This window comes from Coregonus clupeaformis, chromosome 12, assembly GCF_020615455.1.
Source record: "Coregonus clupeaformis isolate EN_2021a chromosome 12, ASM2061545v1, whole genome shotgun sequence".
Classification (NCBI taxonomy): domain Eukaryota; kingdom Metazoa; phylum Chordata; class Actinopteri; order Salmoniformes; family Salmonidae; genus Coregonus; species Coregonus clupeaformis.
In genome coordinates, this window is record NC_059203.1 from 23336200 (window position 1) to 23354305 (window position 18106).

At 42.0% G+C, this 18106-nt stretch overlaps 1 protein-coding gene across 4 annotated transcripts in view; it reads left to right on the top strand.

Annotated features, from left to right (window-relative positions):
* Positions 1 to 3754: 3754 nt before the first annotated feature.
* LOC121578020 (vitamin D3 receptor B-like) overlaps positions 3755 to 18106 on the top strand; it is a 120189-nt gene continuing 105837 nt past the window's right edge. For 2 of the 4 annotated variants that reach the window (XM_041892060.2, XM_041892061.2), the window contains exons 1-2: positions 3755 to 4213; positions 4331 to 4410. In XM_041892060.2, the coding sequence (XP_041747994.1) occupies positions 4143 to 4213; positions 4331 to 4410 (151 nt within the window). In that variant the 5' untranslated portion in view covers positions 3755 to 4142. Of the gene's footprint in view, positions 4214 to 4330; positions 4411 to 10929; positions 11630 to 18106 lie in introns of those variants that run through there. The other 2 variants (XM_041892062.1, XM_041892063.2) reach the window with 2 other exon arrangements.

Genomic DNA, 18106 nt, shown 5'->3' on the forward strand with positions numbered 1-18106 from the left:
GACAAGGATCAACTCTCCACTGCACACGACCAAGGCTTCTAAACTTTAACACTCACACTTAGTTATGAGATAAACCCTAATGTATCAACACACTCACTCAATGCCAGATGCAGCATTTCTAATGTTTTGGATGAGGTTAAAAATAATACATTCATAGGTAAGCCTAGACACGGTGCCTACTTGTAGGCCTAGCAGGTTGGCATTTAGGTGGCATTTTGCTTGTGGCATAGGTTAATTATATCTATGGATGGATTGATTCCATTGTATGATTTGAATTGATGTGATGTCCCTTTACTTTAAACCACACAGATGTCAGGCTGAGGCTGTGGAATCTAATGGAATTTGATATGTTGCAGAAAATGTCCCAGGTTCCAGATGGAAGTAAAACCTTCAGTCAGTGGTGCCGAAGCAGCAGGGGGGAGCATAAGAGAAGGGGACAGAGAGCCCCCAGCATTGTGCTGATGGTCAGTGCTATCTGGGGTCCTTCAGACGTCCCTACCCTTAAACCCTTACCCTAACCTTAACCTTAACCAAAACTCTTACCTAACCCTAACCATTTTACATTTCAACCTTAATGGGGTAGGAATGTCCCGAAGATCCCCGATAGCACGGACCTTGTGCTGATGGTTGGATCGATCCTGAGATAAGTGGGAAGGTGATGAGACTGCAATATACCTGATGGGCGTTGGAGAAACACAATATGGCACGAGTAGATTTGAAAGAAGATATCGCTGCATTTTGTCCTCTTTAGCGGAAAATCCCCCCACCAATGTCTGGTAAACACTGGCTTCAAGCACAATGCATTTTATCATTTTAAATATATCCATCTCATTATAGTCAAATATATTTGATATACACTGAGAATACAAAACATTAAGAACACATGCTCTTTCCATGACATAGACTGACCAGGTGAATCCAGGTGAAAGATATGATCCCTTATTGATGTCACTTGTTAAATCCACTTCAATCAGTGTAGATGAAGGGGAGGAGACAGGTTAAAGAAGGATTTTTAAGCCTTGAGACAATTGAGACATGGATTGTGTATGTGTGCCATTCAGAGGGTGAATGGGCAAGACAAAAAATGTAAGTGCCTTTGAACAGGGTATGTTAGTTGGTGCCAGGTGCACCTGTTTGTGTCAACAACTGCAATCCTGCTGGGTTTTTCAATCGTGAAAGTTTCCCCTGTGTATCAAGAATGGTCCACCACCCAAAGGACATCCAGCTAACTTGACACAACTGTGGGAGGCATTGGAGTCAACATGGGCCAGCATCCCTGTGGAATGCTTTCGACACCTTGTAGATAGAGTCCATGCCCCGACGAATTGAGGCTGTTCTGAGGGGAAAAGGGGATGCAACTGTTCTTAATGTTTTGTACACTCAATGTATATTTACATTAAAAAGAGTGTATGGGGTGTACGTGTGTCTGAGAAATGATTTTCTACATTGTAGTGAAGATATCAACACTATGAAATAACACATATGGAATCATGTAGTAACCAAAAAAGTATTAAACAAATCATATATATGACATTCTTCAAATAGCCACCCTTTGCCTTGATGACAGCTTTGCACACTCTTGGCATTCTCTCAACCAGCTTCACCTGGAATGCTTTTCCAACAGTCTTGAAGGAGTTCCCACATATTCTGAGCACTTGGCTGCTTTTCCTTCATTCTGCGGTCCGACTCATCCCAAACCATCTCAATTCAATCAATCAATCAATTTTATTTTATATAGCCCTTCTTACATCAGCTAATATCTCGAAGTGCTGTACAGAAACCCAGCCTAAAACCCCAAACAGCTAGTAATGCAGGTGTAGAAGCACGGTGGCTAGGAAAAACTCCCTAGAAAGGCGAAAGCCTAGGAAGAAACCTAGAGAGGAACCAGGCTATGAGGGGTGGCCAGTCCTCTTCTGGCTGTGCCGGGTGGAGATTATAACAGAACCATGCCAAGATGTTCAAAAATGTTCATAAGTGACAAGCATGGTCAAATAATAATCAGGAATAAATCTCAGTTGGCTTTTCATAGCCGATCATTAAGAGTTGAAAACAGCAGGTCTGGGACAGGTAGGGGGTTCCATAACCGCAGGCAGAACAGTTGAAACTGGAATAGCAGCAAGGCCAGGCGGACTGGGGACAGCAAGGAGTCACCACGGCCGGTAGTCCCGACGTATGGTCCTAGGGCTCAGGTCTCTCAGTTGGCTTTTCATAGCCGATCATTAAAGAGTTGAAAACAGCAGGTCTGGGACAGGTAGGGGTTTCGTAGCCGCAGGCAGAACAGTTGAAACTGGAATAGCAGCAAGGCCAGTTGGGTTGAGGTCGGGGGATTGTGGAGGCCAGGTCATCTGATAAAGCACTCCATCACTTTCCTGCAGCACTCCATCATTGTCCTGTTGAAAAACAACAGGACAATGATTCGTGACGTCGTGACGACGACTCAATATTAGGTATTAAGGTGTTCCTAATGTTTGGTATACTCAGTGTATATTGCATTAATAAACACACAATATGAAGACACAATATCTTATTTGATTAGGTGAATAGGTAATCAAAATAGACCCCAGAATAAAAATACTAACCAGTTTGATTAGTCCATGAAAGCTTCAACATATTACTGTATTGTTACATTGACCTGACATTTAAATGTAATCACATTTCATTGAAAGACAACATTCCCAACATTTCTTAAATATGTAGCCCCCTATTCCTTAACAAATCATACATTCTAGTAATCCGTATTCCGTGCCCTGCCTTTAATTCCGGTGACTTTGTAAGGACTAGGGAGTTTAGATTCGAAGCTCTTTCCTTTATTTCTGTCGCATTTACTATGTTTACACTGTCCACACACCCCAGACCTTCAACTGAACCCGCCTCCCCCAATCCTGTCACACACACACACACACACACACACACACAACGTGTATGTCACTGACACAATATAAAGCCTACAATAAATAATGCAAATGCAAGTGAACCGAACTGAAACCACCTAAAAATATAAATTGCAGGATGTAACGTTGAATTTCATTTGTTTGTACCCTCCTTCCGTGGGTATCCCGGTCTGTCTGAAAGGAGAGGGAGAGAATATCAAGGTGAGCTATGGTTTTTTTCATTTACATAACAATCTTGGCATCAAAGCATGTTTCTGCTACTTTAGGCAGCTGACACGACATCCGCAGCGCACTGCAGACACACCCCTCTCTTGCTCTCGCTCTCACACGCACACGCTTCTGCATACGCACAATGCTGAGGAAGATTCAAATAATAATACAAACACCGAGACGATGAAATTATCGGTGTCATATATCCCTACACTACTATGTTAAATTCCTAGCCTGTAACTCGATACTTTATTACAATGCTGCCACCTCACAAACCATGTGGCTACATAACAAAGGATAGTACATAGCACATATTTGTGGCAGATAATCATATCGTTTCCTTTTCAGTGCATCTATTATTATATTATCATGTTACAATGTTATAGTAGCACTGTATCAGATCAGTGCTTGCGGTGAAACAATGTTGCTTTAAAGCTCACGCGGTCAAAGTTGTTTACCTCTTCGTTACCTCTGACGTCATGACACACCCCTGTGTTTGGGGGAAAGGGAGTAGCTCACACACGTTACGAGCATTTGGCTCGACCAAGCATAGCAGGGCTGGTGTAAAATGCCACCAACCAAAACGCGGGATAAACGCAAATTCCACCTTTGATTGGTTATTGGAGAGGCTTAGGGGCAACATTCTATACTGTAGACGTCCAGGGGCGGGGCATAACAAAAAAGTAATGGCCATTAATTTAGGGTCTGGCCAGGCAGTGGATTTTGTCGTCCGACTATCGTAGTTATTCTATAGAATTCGCCTTTTGTAGAGTATGCCAACAAGGTAAATACCGTAACCTGTATTACTAGGCGTTTTCGTTCATTGCAGTCGCGTTCGGTATGAATACAACTGATACATCGCGCAATTACTGTAAACCAGCCAGCTACACGCTAGCGACAGTATCAGCTCGCGAGCCAACATTTAAAACCTTCGTTTGGGCGTGATAGTTTTGACGTTTCGAGTCGATCACATGCGGATCTTTGTATAACTAGTTATTACACAGTATCGAGCCTATTTGCTACAAGTCAACATGGAGAGGAATGTATTTTCTAGATATTGACGACGATAAACGGATTAAGGGCAACTTGGTCTTGGGAAAAGTTGTACACAGGTATGAAACTCGCATGTAGAGAAGGAATGTGAAAGCTAAAACTGAAATGTATTATTCATGCAACCAAACTGTCTGAAACAAAGTCTGAATTGATTAAGCCAACTTCTACTTTTTCAGGATTAGAGATATATTAATGGTTAAGAGAGTTGTCAAGTCTTTATCCGCCATCTACAAACAAGTGCATGCCAAAATCTCAGGTAAGTTACTTTGATCTGATTTTAAATCCATGCATTCATATACATTCATGCAATAAAGCTCAGCTCGACATTTTGAAATATTTATTATCTCTCAGCTTAGAAAAAATATAGCTAAATAAGCTCATTAAAAGCTTGAGTGTATTGCAGACACCCTTGCCCCAAATGTGCCAGACTACTACTATTTGACATATCAGGAGTTACATTTTAGGCTTCTGTTACTAGACCATCAAAATGGGCCTCTCATGTCTCACAATGGCAAATTTTTTCTCCAATTGAACGTCTACCATGTTTTTAATGGGTTTAATACGTAGGTAAAATCAAATCCACTGGGGTGCGGAATTATTGAATCCGTTGATAGAGATGAGCAAAAAATACTGTATAAAATAAATAATACAAATACTGAGATTATATTGTATGCACCAAAAAAAAAAACTATTGCACTGAAAAATAGATTTTGTTTAACAAGTAATTTAAAAAAAATTATATATATATATGGGTCAAAATTATTAGACCCCTGTTTCCAATACTTCAGCACCGCCCCCTTGCGAGGATAACGACATTGAGCCTTTTTCTAAAATATTTTATGAGATTGGAGAACACTTTGGGAGGGATCTTAGACCATTCCTCCGTACAGAATCTTTCCAGATCCTTGATATCCTTCGTCTGCGCTTATGGACTGCCCTCTTCAATTCAAACCACAGGTTTTCAACAGGGTTCAAGTCCAGAGACTGAGATGACCATTGCAAAATGGAACGAAACGGGGATAAACCTACCTGAATTTGTCCAATAGAAACTCTCGATTGCAACTGTTTGTCTCTCGATTTGTTTCTACGTTATAAACTTTCATTCGTAGGTTGTAGCAACCTCATGATGGGTATAGGGAACATTTGAGTATCATGTAGTAGCCTAAACGTATTGATGCACATTGAACTGGGTGAATGGAATATGAATGACAGTCATTCAATATGCTTTAATAGAAATAAGACCATGCTGATTAAAAAAAAATGTTTTTCTCCCGAACTTAAACAGCACTGCCACTGATGTTTGAATCAAATCAGTAAGGGCTTATATTTGTTTTTCTTCATAAATGTGTCACCATATGCCTAAAACGATCCTGGAAATAGGTGACATGTAAGTAACCTTACCTCACATTCTTTTTTTTGTCATAGTTGTGTTTTTAGTCACAGTAGGACACAATGTCGGAAAACGATTTCAAACTGAAAACAAATCACTGCTCTTAATGGACACGTTCACATGCAGCACCTTTTCTGTTTCAAAACGTTTTGTCCCATTTGCTCCTACTGAACATGGCCCCGGTTTCCATTTAGAAGTGGGTAGTGTCCTTTGTTTTCCTTCTACGCAGCCTTTGTAACCAAAGGTGTTGACGAGTGATGCCGTACACGTCTTCACTATTAGGAATGATGAGAATTCAAAATACTGCCTCTCTCTAATTGCTACTCACAATGCTGAGTTGAAGGGAATTGAGTCAACTGACCCAACAGGTCATGTTATTGTAGGTAGCACGCTTTCGTTGGCTCAAATGAATCCAACGAAAATGTGAATTTGATATCCAGCCCCCGAGCTATTAAGATTTGTGAAGCGATATCAGGGTACTGTATGTGTGCTTGAGCTCTCTGTGATTTGTGTTATGTTATTCCTCTCATGCTGACTCTGATAGATCTTTACTCAGGCCTAGATGATTGAAAAGGTTTAGACCAGTAAACCACTTCAACCAAATTAGTATGTCCTTGTTGGTTAACACTTTACATGACCGTGTTTCTGTAAGTACAGTAAAGCAAAGAGCATTAGGCCTACTCATTGTTCTACTGTATTAAAACAGTATACCTAATCTAACCCATACCTTAATCCTACCTACAGTGTAAGTACATTGTAACAATAAGTCATGACAATAGCATTTACCCTGTACTGTGTGTACACTTACTGTGAATAATTACACCGAGTCATAAGAGCTCCCGAGTGGAGCAGTGGTCTAAGGCACTGCATCTCAGTGCTAGAGGCGTCACTACAAACCCTGGTTCGATTCCAAGCTCTATCACAATCCGGACGTGATTGGGAGTCCCATAGGGCGGCGCACAATTGGCCCAGCGTCGTCTGGGTTTGGCTGGGGTAGGCTATCATTGTAAATAACAATTTGTTCTTAACTGACTTGCCTAGTTAAAAAACATTAAATATAAAAACTAAGAGCACTGTAATGTAAAGTGTGACCCCCCCCCCTGTTTTCTTGATGATGCACAATATGACATCAGCATCATCAATTCAAGGGATAGGCCTACTGCTGGCCAAAGTTCTATGTTACCTCCTAGAGATAGATCTCTATGATGTGTATGACAGGGGTAACACCTTGACGAAACTGGCCCGTCCGTGCGGTATTGTGTGCATGTTGATTTTGTCTATCCCCATGAGACGCGTTGATTACACGCAGGTTAGAATAGCAAAAGTAACTGTGAACCAACTATATTAATTTTGGGACATGTTGAAACATACATTAATGGACATTTAGCTAGCTTGCTGTTGCTAACTAATTTGTCCTGGGAGATGAACATTGGGCTGCTACTTTGATAAATCACATGACAAGGACGTTTCCTATGAAGCTATCAATGTGCATAATATCTAACAAGTGGGGCAAGGGTAGGGAAAAAATATGAAACGCTGATGCACATTCTGACTGAGTGACAAACTTGGCTGCCCGCTACAAGTTGAAGACACACAGACCCACCTCTCTGCGCGCTGCTCCTAATCTGCAGCTTTTTTTTGCAGAGAAAATGTGCAGTGAGGTATTTTGCCAACATCTATTTAGGCATATTAAAAAACTTCAGTTTTTTCAGATCATGACTATTAACTGTCAACTTGCGGATACGATTACGAGTATGGCCATGTCGGCACACCCCGAGTTTGAATCCTAAGTAACCTGCCTATACATAGTTTGAAGTACAATACCAAACATAGCTACTGTAGTAGGTCAAAGCTGTGTGCTGGAAAACCTTGGTAGAGCATGGGTGGAATAGGCATTGTGGCGCTCATGTGAATTTCCTTTATTTTTTGCCTATTCTTTAAATTTAGTTTTTGTTGTTTTTTAATAGTGTTTATGTTTTATACAGCAGTACTGTGTGTCCAATACCATTTCTTCCTCGGGGACAATAACGTTTTGTCCTATCATATGTAACCCATTTTGGAGGTGGAAATTGCCTTTAATGTAATGGTCCTCCTGCCAGTGCCATCGGCTGCCATCACTATCTTAAGGCAATCGTGAGCATTTATAAGCTCATGATAACGTACTGATAAGATGCACCGTACACTGCGGCGCCCTTAATTAAGTCTGTGGCACACAGCAACACTTGGAACCGCCACTCTTGTTGTGGAACGTGCAGTTCCTGGTTGCTCTGTACAAGACCGTGTAATAAGATTATCTGAACCTGGTAGGGGTGCCAAATCTCTCCCCAACATACTCCCTCGCTCAATCACACTTCCTCTGTCAAAGAGGTGATGATGAGGGAAGTAGAGAAGTCAAGTCGCCTAACGGACATGTTTTGAGACCTGTAGAATCAATGTACAGTACATGCAGCTGTAGTCTAGAGAATGGGAGGACTTGGATAAACATGATAGGATCAGAAGAAAGCAGGATGAAGGAAAACAACTCCTTGGCCTATCCCCTTCCCCTAGCCCCTACTCCTTCATTTTTTCCAGATCTGACTGTGTGGATAAGTGTAAAGGCGTCCACATGCTTCCCAGCCGAAAAACTGTTCAGAAGAGTCTGTGCATATATTATGTCGACGTTTTTGTTCGTTATGGACTTCGGTAAGGGTTTTTTCGGCTCTTTGGGCACACAACATTTTTTCTTGAGGCAAGCCGAAGTCGGTAGCCGATGTCTACGCCCCTTCGTTGGTGATTGGTCAACAGTAGGGATTTTTCAATAAATACTTTGTTGTCATTCAACGAGAGACGACTCATTTTCATGCACATTTTTTCATTGAGAAATATTGAAATCAAATTTTATTTGCCACATGCGCCGAATACAACAGGTGTAGACCTTACAGTGAAATACTTACTTACAAGCCCTTAACACATCCCTTAACCAACAATGCAGTTTTTAAGAAAAAAAAAAAAAAAGGACAATGCAAATAGTCTGGGTAGCCATGATTAGCTGTTCAGGAGTCTTAAGGCTTGGGGATAGAAGCTGTTAAGAAGCCTTTTGGACCTAGACTTGGCGCTCCGGTACTGCTTGCCGTGCGGTAGCAGAGAGAACAGTCTATGACTAGGGTGGCTGGAGTCTTTGACAATTTTGAGGGCCTTCCTCTGACACAGCCTGGTATAGAGGTCCTGGATGGCAGGAAGCTTGGCCCCAGTGATGTACTGGCCGTACGCACTACCCTCTGTAGTGCCTTGCGGTCGGAGGCTGAGCAGTTGGCATACCAGACGGTGATGCAACCAGTCAGGATGCTCTTGATGGTGCAGCTGTATAACTTTTTGAGGATCTGAGGACCCATGCCAAATCTTTTCAGTCTCCTGAGGGGGAATAGGCTTTGTCGTGCCCTCTTCACGACTGTCTTGGTGTGTTTGGACCATGATAGTTCGTTGGTGATGTGGACACCAAGGAACTTGAAGCTCTCAACCTGTTCCACTACAGCCCCGTCGACGAGAATGGGGGCGTGCTCAGTTTTCCTGTAGTCCACAATCATCTCCTTTGTCTTGGTCACGTTGAGGGAGAGGTTGTTATCCTGGCACCACACGGCCAGGTCTCTGACCTCCTCCCTATAGGCTGTTTCATCGTTGTCGGTGATCAGGCCTACCACTGTTGTGTCGTCTGCAAACTTAATGATGGTGTTGGAGTCGTGCCTGGCCAAGCAGTCATGGGTGAACAGGGAGTACAGGAGGGGACTGAGCACGCACCCCTGTGTTGAGGATCAGCGTGGCAGATGTGTTGTTACCTACCCTTACCACCTGGGGGCGGCGTGTCAGGAAGTCCAGGATCCAGATGCAGAGGGAGGTGTTTAGTCCCAGGATCCTTAGCTTAGTGATGAGCTTTGAGGGCACTATGGTGTTGAACGCTGAGCTGTAGTCAATGAATAGCATTCTCACGTAGGTGTTCATCTTGTCCAGGTGGGAAAGGGCAGTGTGGAGTGCAATATAGATTGCATAATCTGTGGATCTGTTGGGGCGGTATGCAAATTGTTGTGGGTCTAGGGTTTCTGGGATAATGGTGTTAATGTGAGCCAAGAACAGCCTTTCAAAGCATTTCATGGCTACAGACGTGAGTGCTACAGGTCGGTAGTAATACTGCACCAAACTAAGATCTCCTCTGCAAAAACGTCAAAATGAATGACAGATTCATTGCATTTTACTGGAGAAATGTAGGCTGGCTACACTGAGAAAAGTACTGGAGAAAAGTAGCTCCACATCAGTCAGAGCGCTGTCTGCTGATAGATGCCCGTTTGTGAATTCTCATCCGAGTGGAGAAGTGCAACTGAATCACAAAATGTGTCTGATGCTGAGCAGAATTTACGATAAGAAGCGTTTTAGATCTGCGTTTACAAAATGCAGCAAAATATTTTTGATGCGTTTTATCTTTTTTTCCTGCGTGAAGAATGAAGGATTCTACGTTAACGCGACCCCTAAGTTTAACCTGCTAGTTATCTAAGTAAGTGGCTGAATTAATAAGGTCACGGGGCATCATATTTTGTTAGCTTTCTGCTGTGTTTGAGAGGTCAAAGACCTTTGGATGAGTTATCTGTACAGCTGCCACTGCAGCTTGATTTCCATGTGGTTTTTTCTCTCAGTTCTGGGCCCATCTGCTCCTCCTCTATCTCCTTCGAGCAGAGCAGGCAGGCCCATTGTCCTAACGACTCCCAGAGTCCAAACAGACACAGTGTGTACCCAGTACTGTTCTTCCTTCAGACAAGCTTGCCTCAAAACTTTGTTCATTTGCACAATGTCTCTCGTTCACATTCGCTTGTAAATGTCCTAACTCACCAAAAATGACATTCGGTAGCCCCTACCTATATATGTATAACTTTATGAGCTGGATTGTCTGGCTTTGCAATTTGTTTATTTTTGTTTGCGCTCGTTAACATATTTAGCTAGCAGCCTCCATGGAAATTCGCTATTACTTGTGCTAATTTTGTTAGCATTCTTGTGATAGACTGCCAATGGCCTTTTTTGCGGGGGTTGGTGCCCCCTTGTGTACTAAGCCGGTAATACCGTAAATCCCGGTGTGAGAGAAGGACGGTATAAGGATACGAAAATCTGGATAACGCCCAACCCTACTTTGGGACCTATTATGAATGGTCATTCAACTCGGAATTCTAACTCGGGAACTCTGGCCTCTTTCTAGAGTCCCGACTTTCTGACCTGAAGATCACTGATGTCATGATTTGACCTCGTAATTTTCAGAGTACCCAGTTGTTTTGAAAGCACCATCAGTGCTCTCGTCTGCATTAAAACCAAATATTGATCCAGGTTGGATGTGACAGCAGAGATGAGGTGCGCACTGTCAACCACGCCCCCTGACTTTGAGAAGCTCTGACGCGACATGCACACCGATCTCATTAGTGGAGGTGAGATAAATTATGTCAGACTAATTTGCAATTGACTGTCGTAGCCCCACATTAAAAGTATGTGATAGTGAGTTGACAATTGGAAATACTGTTCGAATATTTTTCAATTGACTGCTATCGCCCCAAATAAAAAAGTAAACATTGGCTGTTAATTACATCTTTTTTTTCACATGGTTGGGGTCCCAAGAATTTTCAGATATCAAAATGGGGTCGTAAGCCAAAAAGCTGGACAACCAGAGCTGAACCTAGAACAGTAGCCAAGGGCATTGTAATGCAGGCTCACGTTCCAGCCAGTCACTGCCACAACAATGGCAGGTTGTGTACGAGGGTTAGCAGTCGTGTTGGTACAGTCTATTAGCTCTCTGTCCACCCTGCGACAGCAGTACAGTCATTCAGCCCACCCCCTCCGTGACCACTGTAGTTGGTTGCCTCCTCTTCTCCCACGTGTAACACTTTAGGCCTTCTATAGAGCTACCCTTTACTTGACGCAGTAAGCTGGGGTTTTGTGTGGGTGTGTACCGTATGCTGTCTATAGGGCACGTGTTACGTTGTTGTTGGGAGTAATGACGCGTTAAGTTCCTCCATTAGTGCTGGGCCCACGTTGAAATGTCCAGTGATCGATGGTTCCAGCACTCGACACGTCACAGGTAATGTATACTGTGTGTAAGTATAGCCGGATTAGTCATGTAGAATTATACGACTTCTTGGAAACGTGTTGCATGCAGGGACCACCAGTGGGTTGAGAAAAGAAGAGACCCACCTGGCTTTGTTTGGTATGAGTGAGTTAGTGGAAATAGGATGCTTTAGTATTTGTCCATAATGATGATACAAAGTCAGCATGGTGTTACGGCATCATTACCTGCAGGTGATTGAGACATAGTACATGTTGCCGTTGGGTTGAGGTTATGTAACTGGTACCAGAGCTAAGTGCTTACACACCCATGTCACCCACATGTCTGTTGTCTGTCCGGTCCTGTCCTTGCTAGTTCAGAGTGTGGGGTAGGGGGGGGGGTTTGTGTGTGTGTGTGGGGTGGGGGGGGGGGGGGTTGTGTGTGTTTGTGTGTGTGTGTGCAAGCGGGCCTCTTCCTCCGAGGGGCCCAGCAAAAGGGCAGGCTGCCCCTGCCTTTCTCCCCTCGCTGTGGTTTCTGGAGAGGGGTGTGTGTGTGGAGACCAAGGTTATTATAGTAAACTAAAAATAAAAAAATATTTAAAACAATTGGGGGGAAAACAGTTTAGTAAAATAAAATAATTTAAAAAACATTTGAATAACTATCTTAGAAAATGAACTAAAATAAATTAAACATAAATTATGTTTAGTTTTAGTATTTTTAAAATAAATAATCTTTGGGCAAAAATCTAATGGGGTTTTCAAGCATTTTTTTCTAATGGGGTTTTCGAGCTTCTGAATCTGGCGGGTAAATGCTGCCAGAAGATGGCAATGTTTCAAATAGGCCTAGCTTGTGCATCACTATCACTAGCTAGCAGTAACTAACCGGGCATGAGCGTGAACCATAGGCTGAACAATGGCTGCACATTTTCTCCTCGCACAATGGAATAATGTGTAGAATTGCAGGAAATTAGCTTTTAAAACTGCAGATATTGGACATGGGAGGGAGTATGACAGAGGGAAATGAAGGAGGGAGAGGGGGATTGAGAGTGAAATCAGAGGACAGGACTAGTCTTCTCTGCCAGTTACTCACTCACTCGTGTCCATCCAGGCCTATTCTGTTGTTCTAGGTTCTCTCTGTCTATTGTTCTTTTTCTCTCTTTTCCCCCCATCAGTCGATCATTGTCTTTTTAGGGTTTCTTTACTGCATCCCCTATCCCTCTTTCTGACACTTCTATCCCTTATTTCCTCTCTGTATGCTTCTGTTTCTGACTCTTTTTTTCTCCTCAGTTTCTCCCCCTCCTCCCATCACTTCTCTTTGCCTTGTAAAGTTGCTAATTTCTCTACCTCTCTCTCTCTCTCTCTCTCTCTCTCTCTCTCTCTACCTCTCTCTCTCTACCTCTCTCTCTATACCTCTCTCACTCTCTCTCTCTTTACCTCTCTCTTTCCATGGAGAGGGTCATTCCAGGTCTAATTTGTTTTATGTCTGTTCTGTACTCGTAGTGACCCAGCCAGAGTAGGCAGTAAAACACATTGCCTTGTGTTTTTCTCTCTCTCTCTCTCTCTCTCGTTCTGTCGCTCTCTCGCTCTCTTTCCTTTTGCGAAAATCTTGGCAGTCGGTAGCGATTTCCGAGCCATTTCTGGTATTGCGTCATGTGATGTGATAGGGAGCCAGCCGCTCATTGGGCTCCGTCGTTTTGGAGAAGGCCCCCTTCTCTCTCACTCCACCGGCATTCCGTCCCCTCTAATTTTTCCAGCTTTGTTATAGGTCTGGATGTAATTCCGGCCTTGACTCTTGTGTGTCGGGATGTGGTCCGTAAGCTCATTGCTGACATTCTTGAGACATGATGCCATGAATTTGTCTACTCCTCCTCTTTCCTGCTTGTCTGTGAGTAGTTAAGGCAAACGATCACATTTAGAAAATCCTGTTTGCATCCTTTCCCCCTCCCCTTCTTATAAAGTTAGGGCAAATTATAACTTTTAGAAAATCCTCTCTGCATCCTTTTCCCCTTTTTCTTTAGTTAAAAGAAAGGCTGCAAGATACCACAAATTACATTCCATCTAAACTTTTTCAAAAGTTAAAATAATTATACACTTCTATTTTCGCATTTTGAATTACATTGATCAAAAACTCAAATACAGTACCAACAATACATTGTGGCTTTGACGTGAAAAAATAAACGGCCTGCTGGTGGCTTCGGTGATAGAGTGAATAAGGTAAGTAGGTACTGAAGTGCCCAAAGAGATTTGTCATGTTATGTTGCTAGTAGATGACCAGCTATCTAAGGACAACGGGCCATGCAAAACGAACTGGCCCACTCGGATCTAGCATGGTGTTTGGGGATGCAATAAGCTAGCTAGCAAGCTACATCAACTCCATCAACATTGCACGTTTTGCAGAAATGAATGGTCAAATACAAATCGGATTAATGTAATTGTTTATTTCATGGTATGTCTTTATTTTAGTTGAACTGCCTGATCTTTATTTGCCAATATAACTTGCAGGATATCGTGGTAGCCAATGTTTGTTTTAGCCATTATACCTGGATTTACTATTACTGCTGCTAGTAACATTAGCATTCAGGTTAGCATGTGGCTAGCTATAGCTACCATCGGCCAACAACAGAGTTTTAGCCAGATTGGTTAGACGTTCAATGTCTTCTATGATGGGAAAGGTTTTTCTTGATTTTGTGTAACAGTATGAGAAATGCTGATGTGCTGAACTGCTAATAAGTGATGTGTTTAAAGGCTTCTATGGGTAAGCCAGCAGGGGTGTAAAAGGGGCCATGCTAAAAGCCTGTGCGCTGTATAAGTGATACAAATATTTTTAGCTGATACAGAATAAAGAAATCACATGTTGTATTGAGACTTTTAGTTGGAAGGATGAAACCAATCAGATTGCCAAAATATTTTTACAAAAGCATTGAGGACTTGGTATGATGTGGGTCTTTACTGTTTTATGTTGACAGTGCCTTCACTCGTGTGTTCTTCTCTTGACGTCATTTTCCAAACGCTTTTCGACATCACAAATTCTGATAAAATATACATTTCTCCCAAAATACAAATGTAAAGTGATATGTTGTATTGATACTTTTAGTTGGAAGGATGAAACCAATCAGAATGTTTAACAGCAACCTAATTCTGCAATTTTCCCTTAAAGGCAAATTATCACTTTTAGAAAATCCTGTCTGCATCCTTTTCCTCTTCCCCTTTCCTTCCCTTCTTCTCCTCCTCCCTCTATTAGGATATTCCATAATGACCCTTTAGTTAGCGGTAATGCTAGGTTTCTAACATCACCACCTAATCAGGTTTGTGGAATGCCCGGCCTCGCTCGTTCTCAGCTTCTATTGACGTTCGTGGAAGTGGATCTAACCTCTAGGGTGGGTTTCAAACCTTTTGCGTGGCCCCTTCCTTGTCTCCTTTACTGCTTGACCACAATCCTGAAATGACTGGATAGGTGAAACCAATGGCTAGTTTCTCTTTACCTGTCCACTTTTATATGGTCAGTAACAATAAGGAGACAAGGAAAGGAGGTATTTTGTATTGGGTTGGTCAGTTTTTTGGCATGCCCACAACTGCACCACTCTCCTCTTTGCAATAGGAGCTTGCAACGGCCAATGGGTAGAAGATACAGCAATGTTTGGAAATGTAGACCCCTCCGTACAAGATTCAAACCACCATGCACTCCTGATTTATTGACTGTGTTAAATTGGATGGAATTGTGGGAGGGAATGTACCGTTTCACTGAATGCCTTCAGGTGTTTGATATATTACTTTTCAGTTTTAGCATTCATCCAGCACCTAGCCTAAAGCCTATTAGTTGACCATTTTTTTAAGGGATTGCATGAGTTTTAAAGGGATAGTTTGCCAGTTAGTCAAAGTTTGTCAGATGTTTACAAAAGTGGTCCTGGGTGTAGCTGAATGCTTAACCTGTTCCTTGCCATCTGTTGTGTAGGCCTATATGATCCTGCTATATGTATTAGGAGAAATGAAAACAAAAGAAATGTGAAAGGTTGGCCCATCTCTAATTTAATCTAATTAGAATGTGTCAAACTTTCTAATTCATTTTGGAATTTCTGGACCTTTTCTTGAGGTATGAAAAAATCGAAGATTCATAATTTTTTTTGGGATGAACGATCCCTTTACTTCCTCCAAGAGTAGAATTCCCTCTTACAAACACTACCAGTACCTGGTGTTGTTGAATAATGTAGTAGGTAGTTGTTCAGTAATTCAGTACGATAATTAGGCTCTATAGTAATATGGCTTACATAATGTAATAAATTATTGGTTCTCACAGTCCCAGTTGCTGGTAATGAACAGCGTTTAAGTGCTGGTCTAGGGTCAGCTGTCCCGTGAGTCCCATGTCCTCCAGAGCCCAAAGTATCAGAGCAGAGTGCTAATCTAGGATCAGTCTTTTAGAATATAATTCATTAAATTAGGCTATAGGGACAGGGAGGACCAGATCCTAGATCAGCGCTTCTACTCTGACTGTTTTTCAATACGGGCCCAGATCATCTTTGATTACATCCAACTGATCCGGATACAGTTCCTAATATGCTTCCGGATACCATTCCTTAGTCTTGGCCATAGATAATTATGCATCATTATGGTTGTGACGCATGCATGTTATTTCAGTCATTTGAATGAAGAAATCAGAAGTGGAGAGGATGAGTCACTCGGTCGCATGCTAAGCCCTTCTTTACTGTCGACCAGTTAGTTGGTGCTGCCGGATCGACTGACTGGGCCTGGGGTGTATTCAACGGAGTTGAAACGTTCAGAATGTTGCATATGTGTATGTCTTATTTTATTGCTTTCACCACTCACTCCAAATGGAACGTTGTGGTCAGATTTACGGCCTAACACGTAAGTGGGAAATGGAAGGGAAAGAGGATACCTAGTCAGTTGCACAACTGAATGTATTCAACCGAAATGTGTCTTCCGCATTTAACCCAACCTTGCTGAATCAGAGGTGCGGGTGGCTGCCTTAATTGATGTCCACGTCATCAGCGCCCAAGGAGCAGTTGTTTGGGGTTAAACGGTGGTGGAAAAAGTATCCAATTGTCATACTTGAGTAAAAGTAAAGATACCTTAATAGAAAATGACTCAAGTAAACGTTATAGTCATCCATTAAAATACTACTTGAGTAAAAGTCTAAAAGTATTTGGTTTTAAATATACTTAAATATCAAAAGTAAATGTATTTGCTGAAATATACTTAAGTATCAAAAGTAAAATGATAAATAATTTCAAATTCCTTATTAAACAAATCAGATGGCACAATCTTTTTATATATTTCTTTGACGGATAGCCAGGGGCACACTCCAACACTTTTGACAAGTGCGTGAAATTGACCATTGTCCTGTCCTGCTAAGCATTCGAAATGTAACGAGTACTTTTGGGTGTCAGTGAAAATGTATGGAGTAAAAAGTACATTTTATTTTATTTACGAATATAGTGAAGTAGAAGTAAAATTTGTCAAAAATATAAATGGTAAAGTACAGATTTATTTTTATTTATTTTTATTTCACCTTTATTTAACCAGGTAAGCCAGTTGAGAACAAGTTCTCATTTACAACTGCGACCTGGCCAAGATAAAGCAAAGCAGTGCGATAAAAACAACACAGAGTTACATATGGGGTAAAAAAACATAAAGTCAAAAATACAACAGAAAATATATATACAGTGTGTGCAAATGTAGCAAGTTATGGAGGTAAGGCAATAAATAGGCTATAGTGCAAAATAATTACAATAGTATTAACACTGGAATGATAGATATGCAAGCGATGATGTGCAAATAGTGATACTGGGGTGCAAATGAGCAAAATAAATAACAATATGGGGATGAAGTAGTTGGGTGGGCTAATTTCAGATGGGCTGTGTAAAGGTGCAGTGATTGGTAAGGTGCTCTGACAACTGATGCTTAAAAGTTAGTGAGGGAGATAAAAGTCTCCAGCTTCAGAGATTTTTGCAGTTCGTTCCAGTCATTGGCAGCAGAGAACTGGAAGGAATGGCGGCCAAAGGAGGTGTTTGCTTTGGGGATGACCAGTGAGATATACCTGCTGGAGTGCATACTACGGGTGGGTGTTGCTATGGTGACTAATGAGCTAAGATAAGGCGGGGATTTGCCTAGCAGTGATTTATAGATGACCTGGAGCCAGTGGGTTTGACGACGAACATGTAGTGAGGATCAGCCAACAAGAGCGTACAGGTCACAGTGGTGGGTAGTATATGGTGCTTTGGTGACAAAACGGATGGCACTGTGATAGACTACATCCAATTTGCTGAGTAGAGTGTTGGAGGCTATTTTGCAAATTACATCGCCGAAGTCAAGGATCAGTAGGATAGTCAGTTTAACGAGGGCATGTTTGGCAGCATGAGTGGAGGCGGCTTTGTTACGAAATAGGAAGCCGATTCTAGATTTAACTTTGGATTGGAGATGCTTAATGTGAGTCTGGACGGATAGTTTACAGTCTAACCAGACACCTAGGTATTTGTAGTTGTCCACATACTCTAGGTCA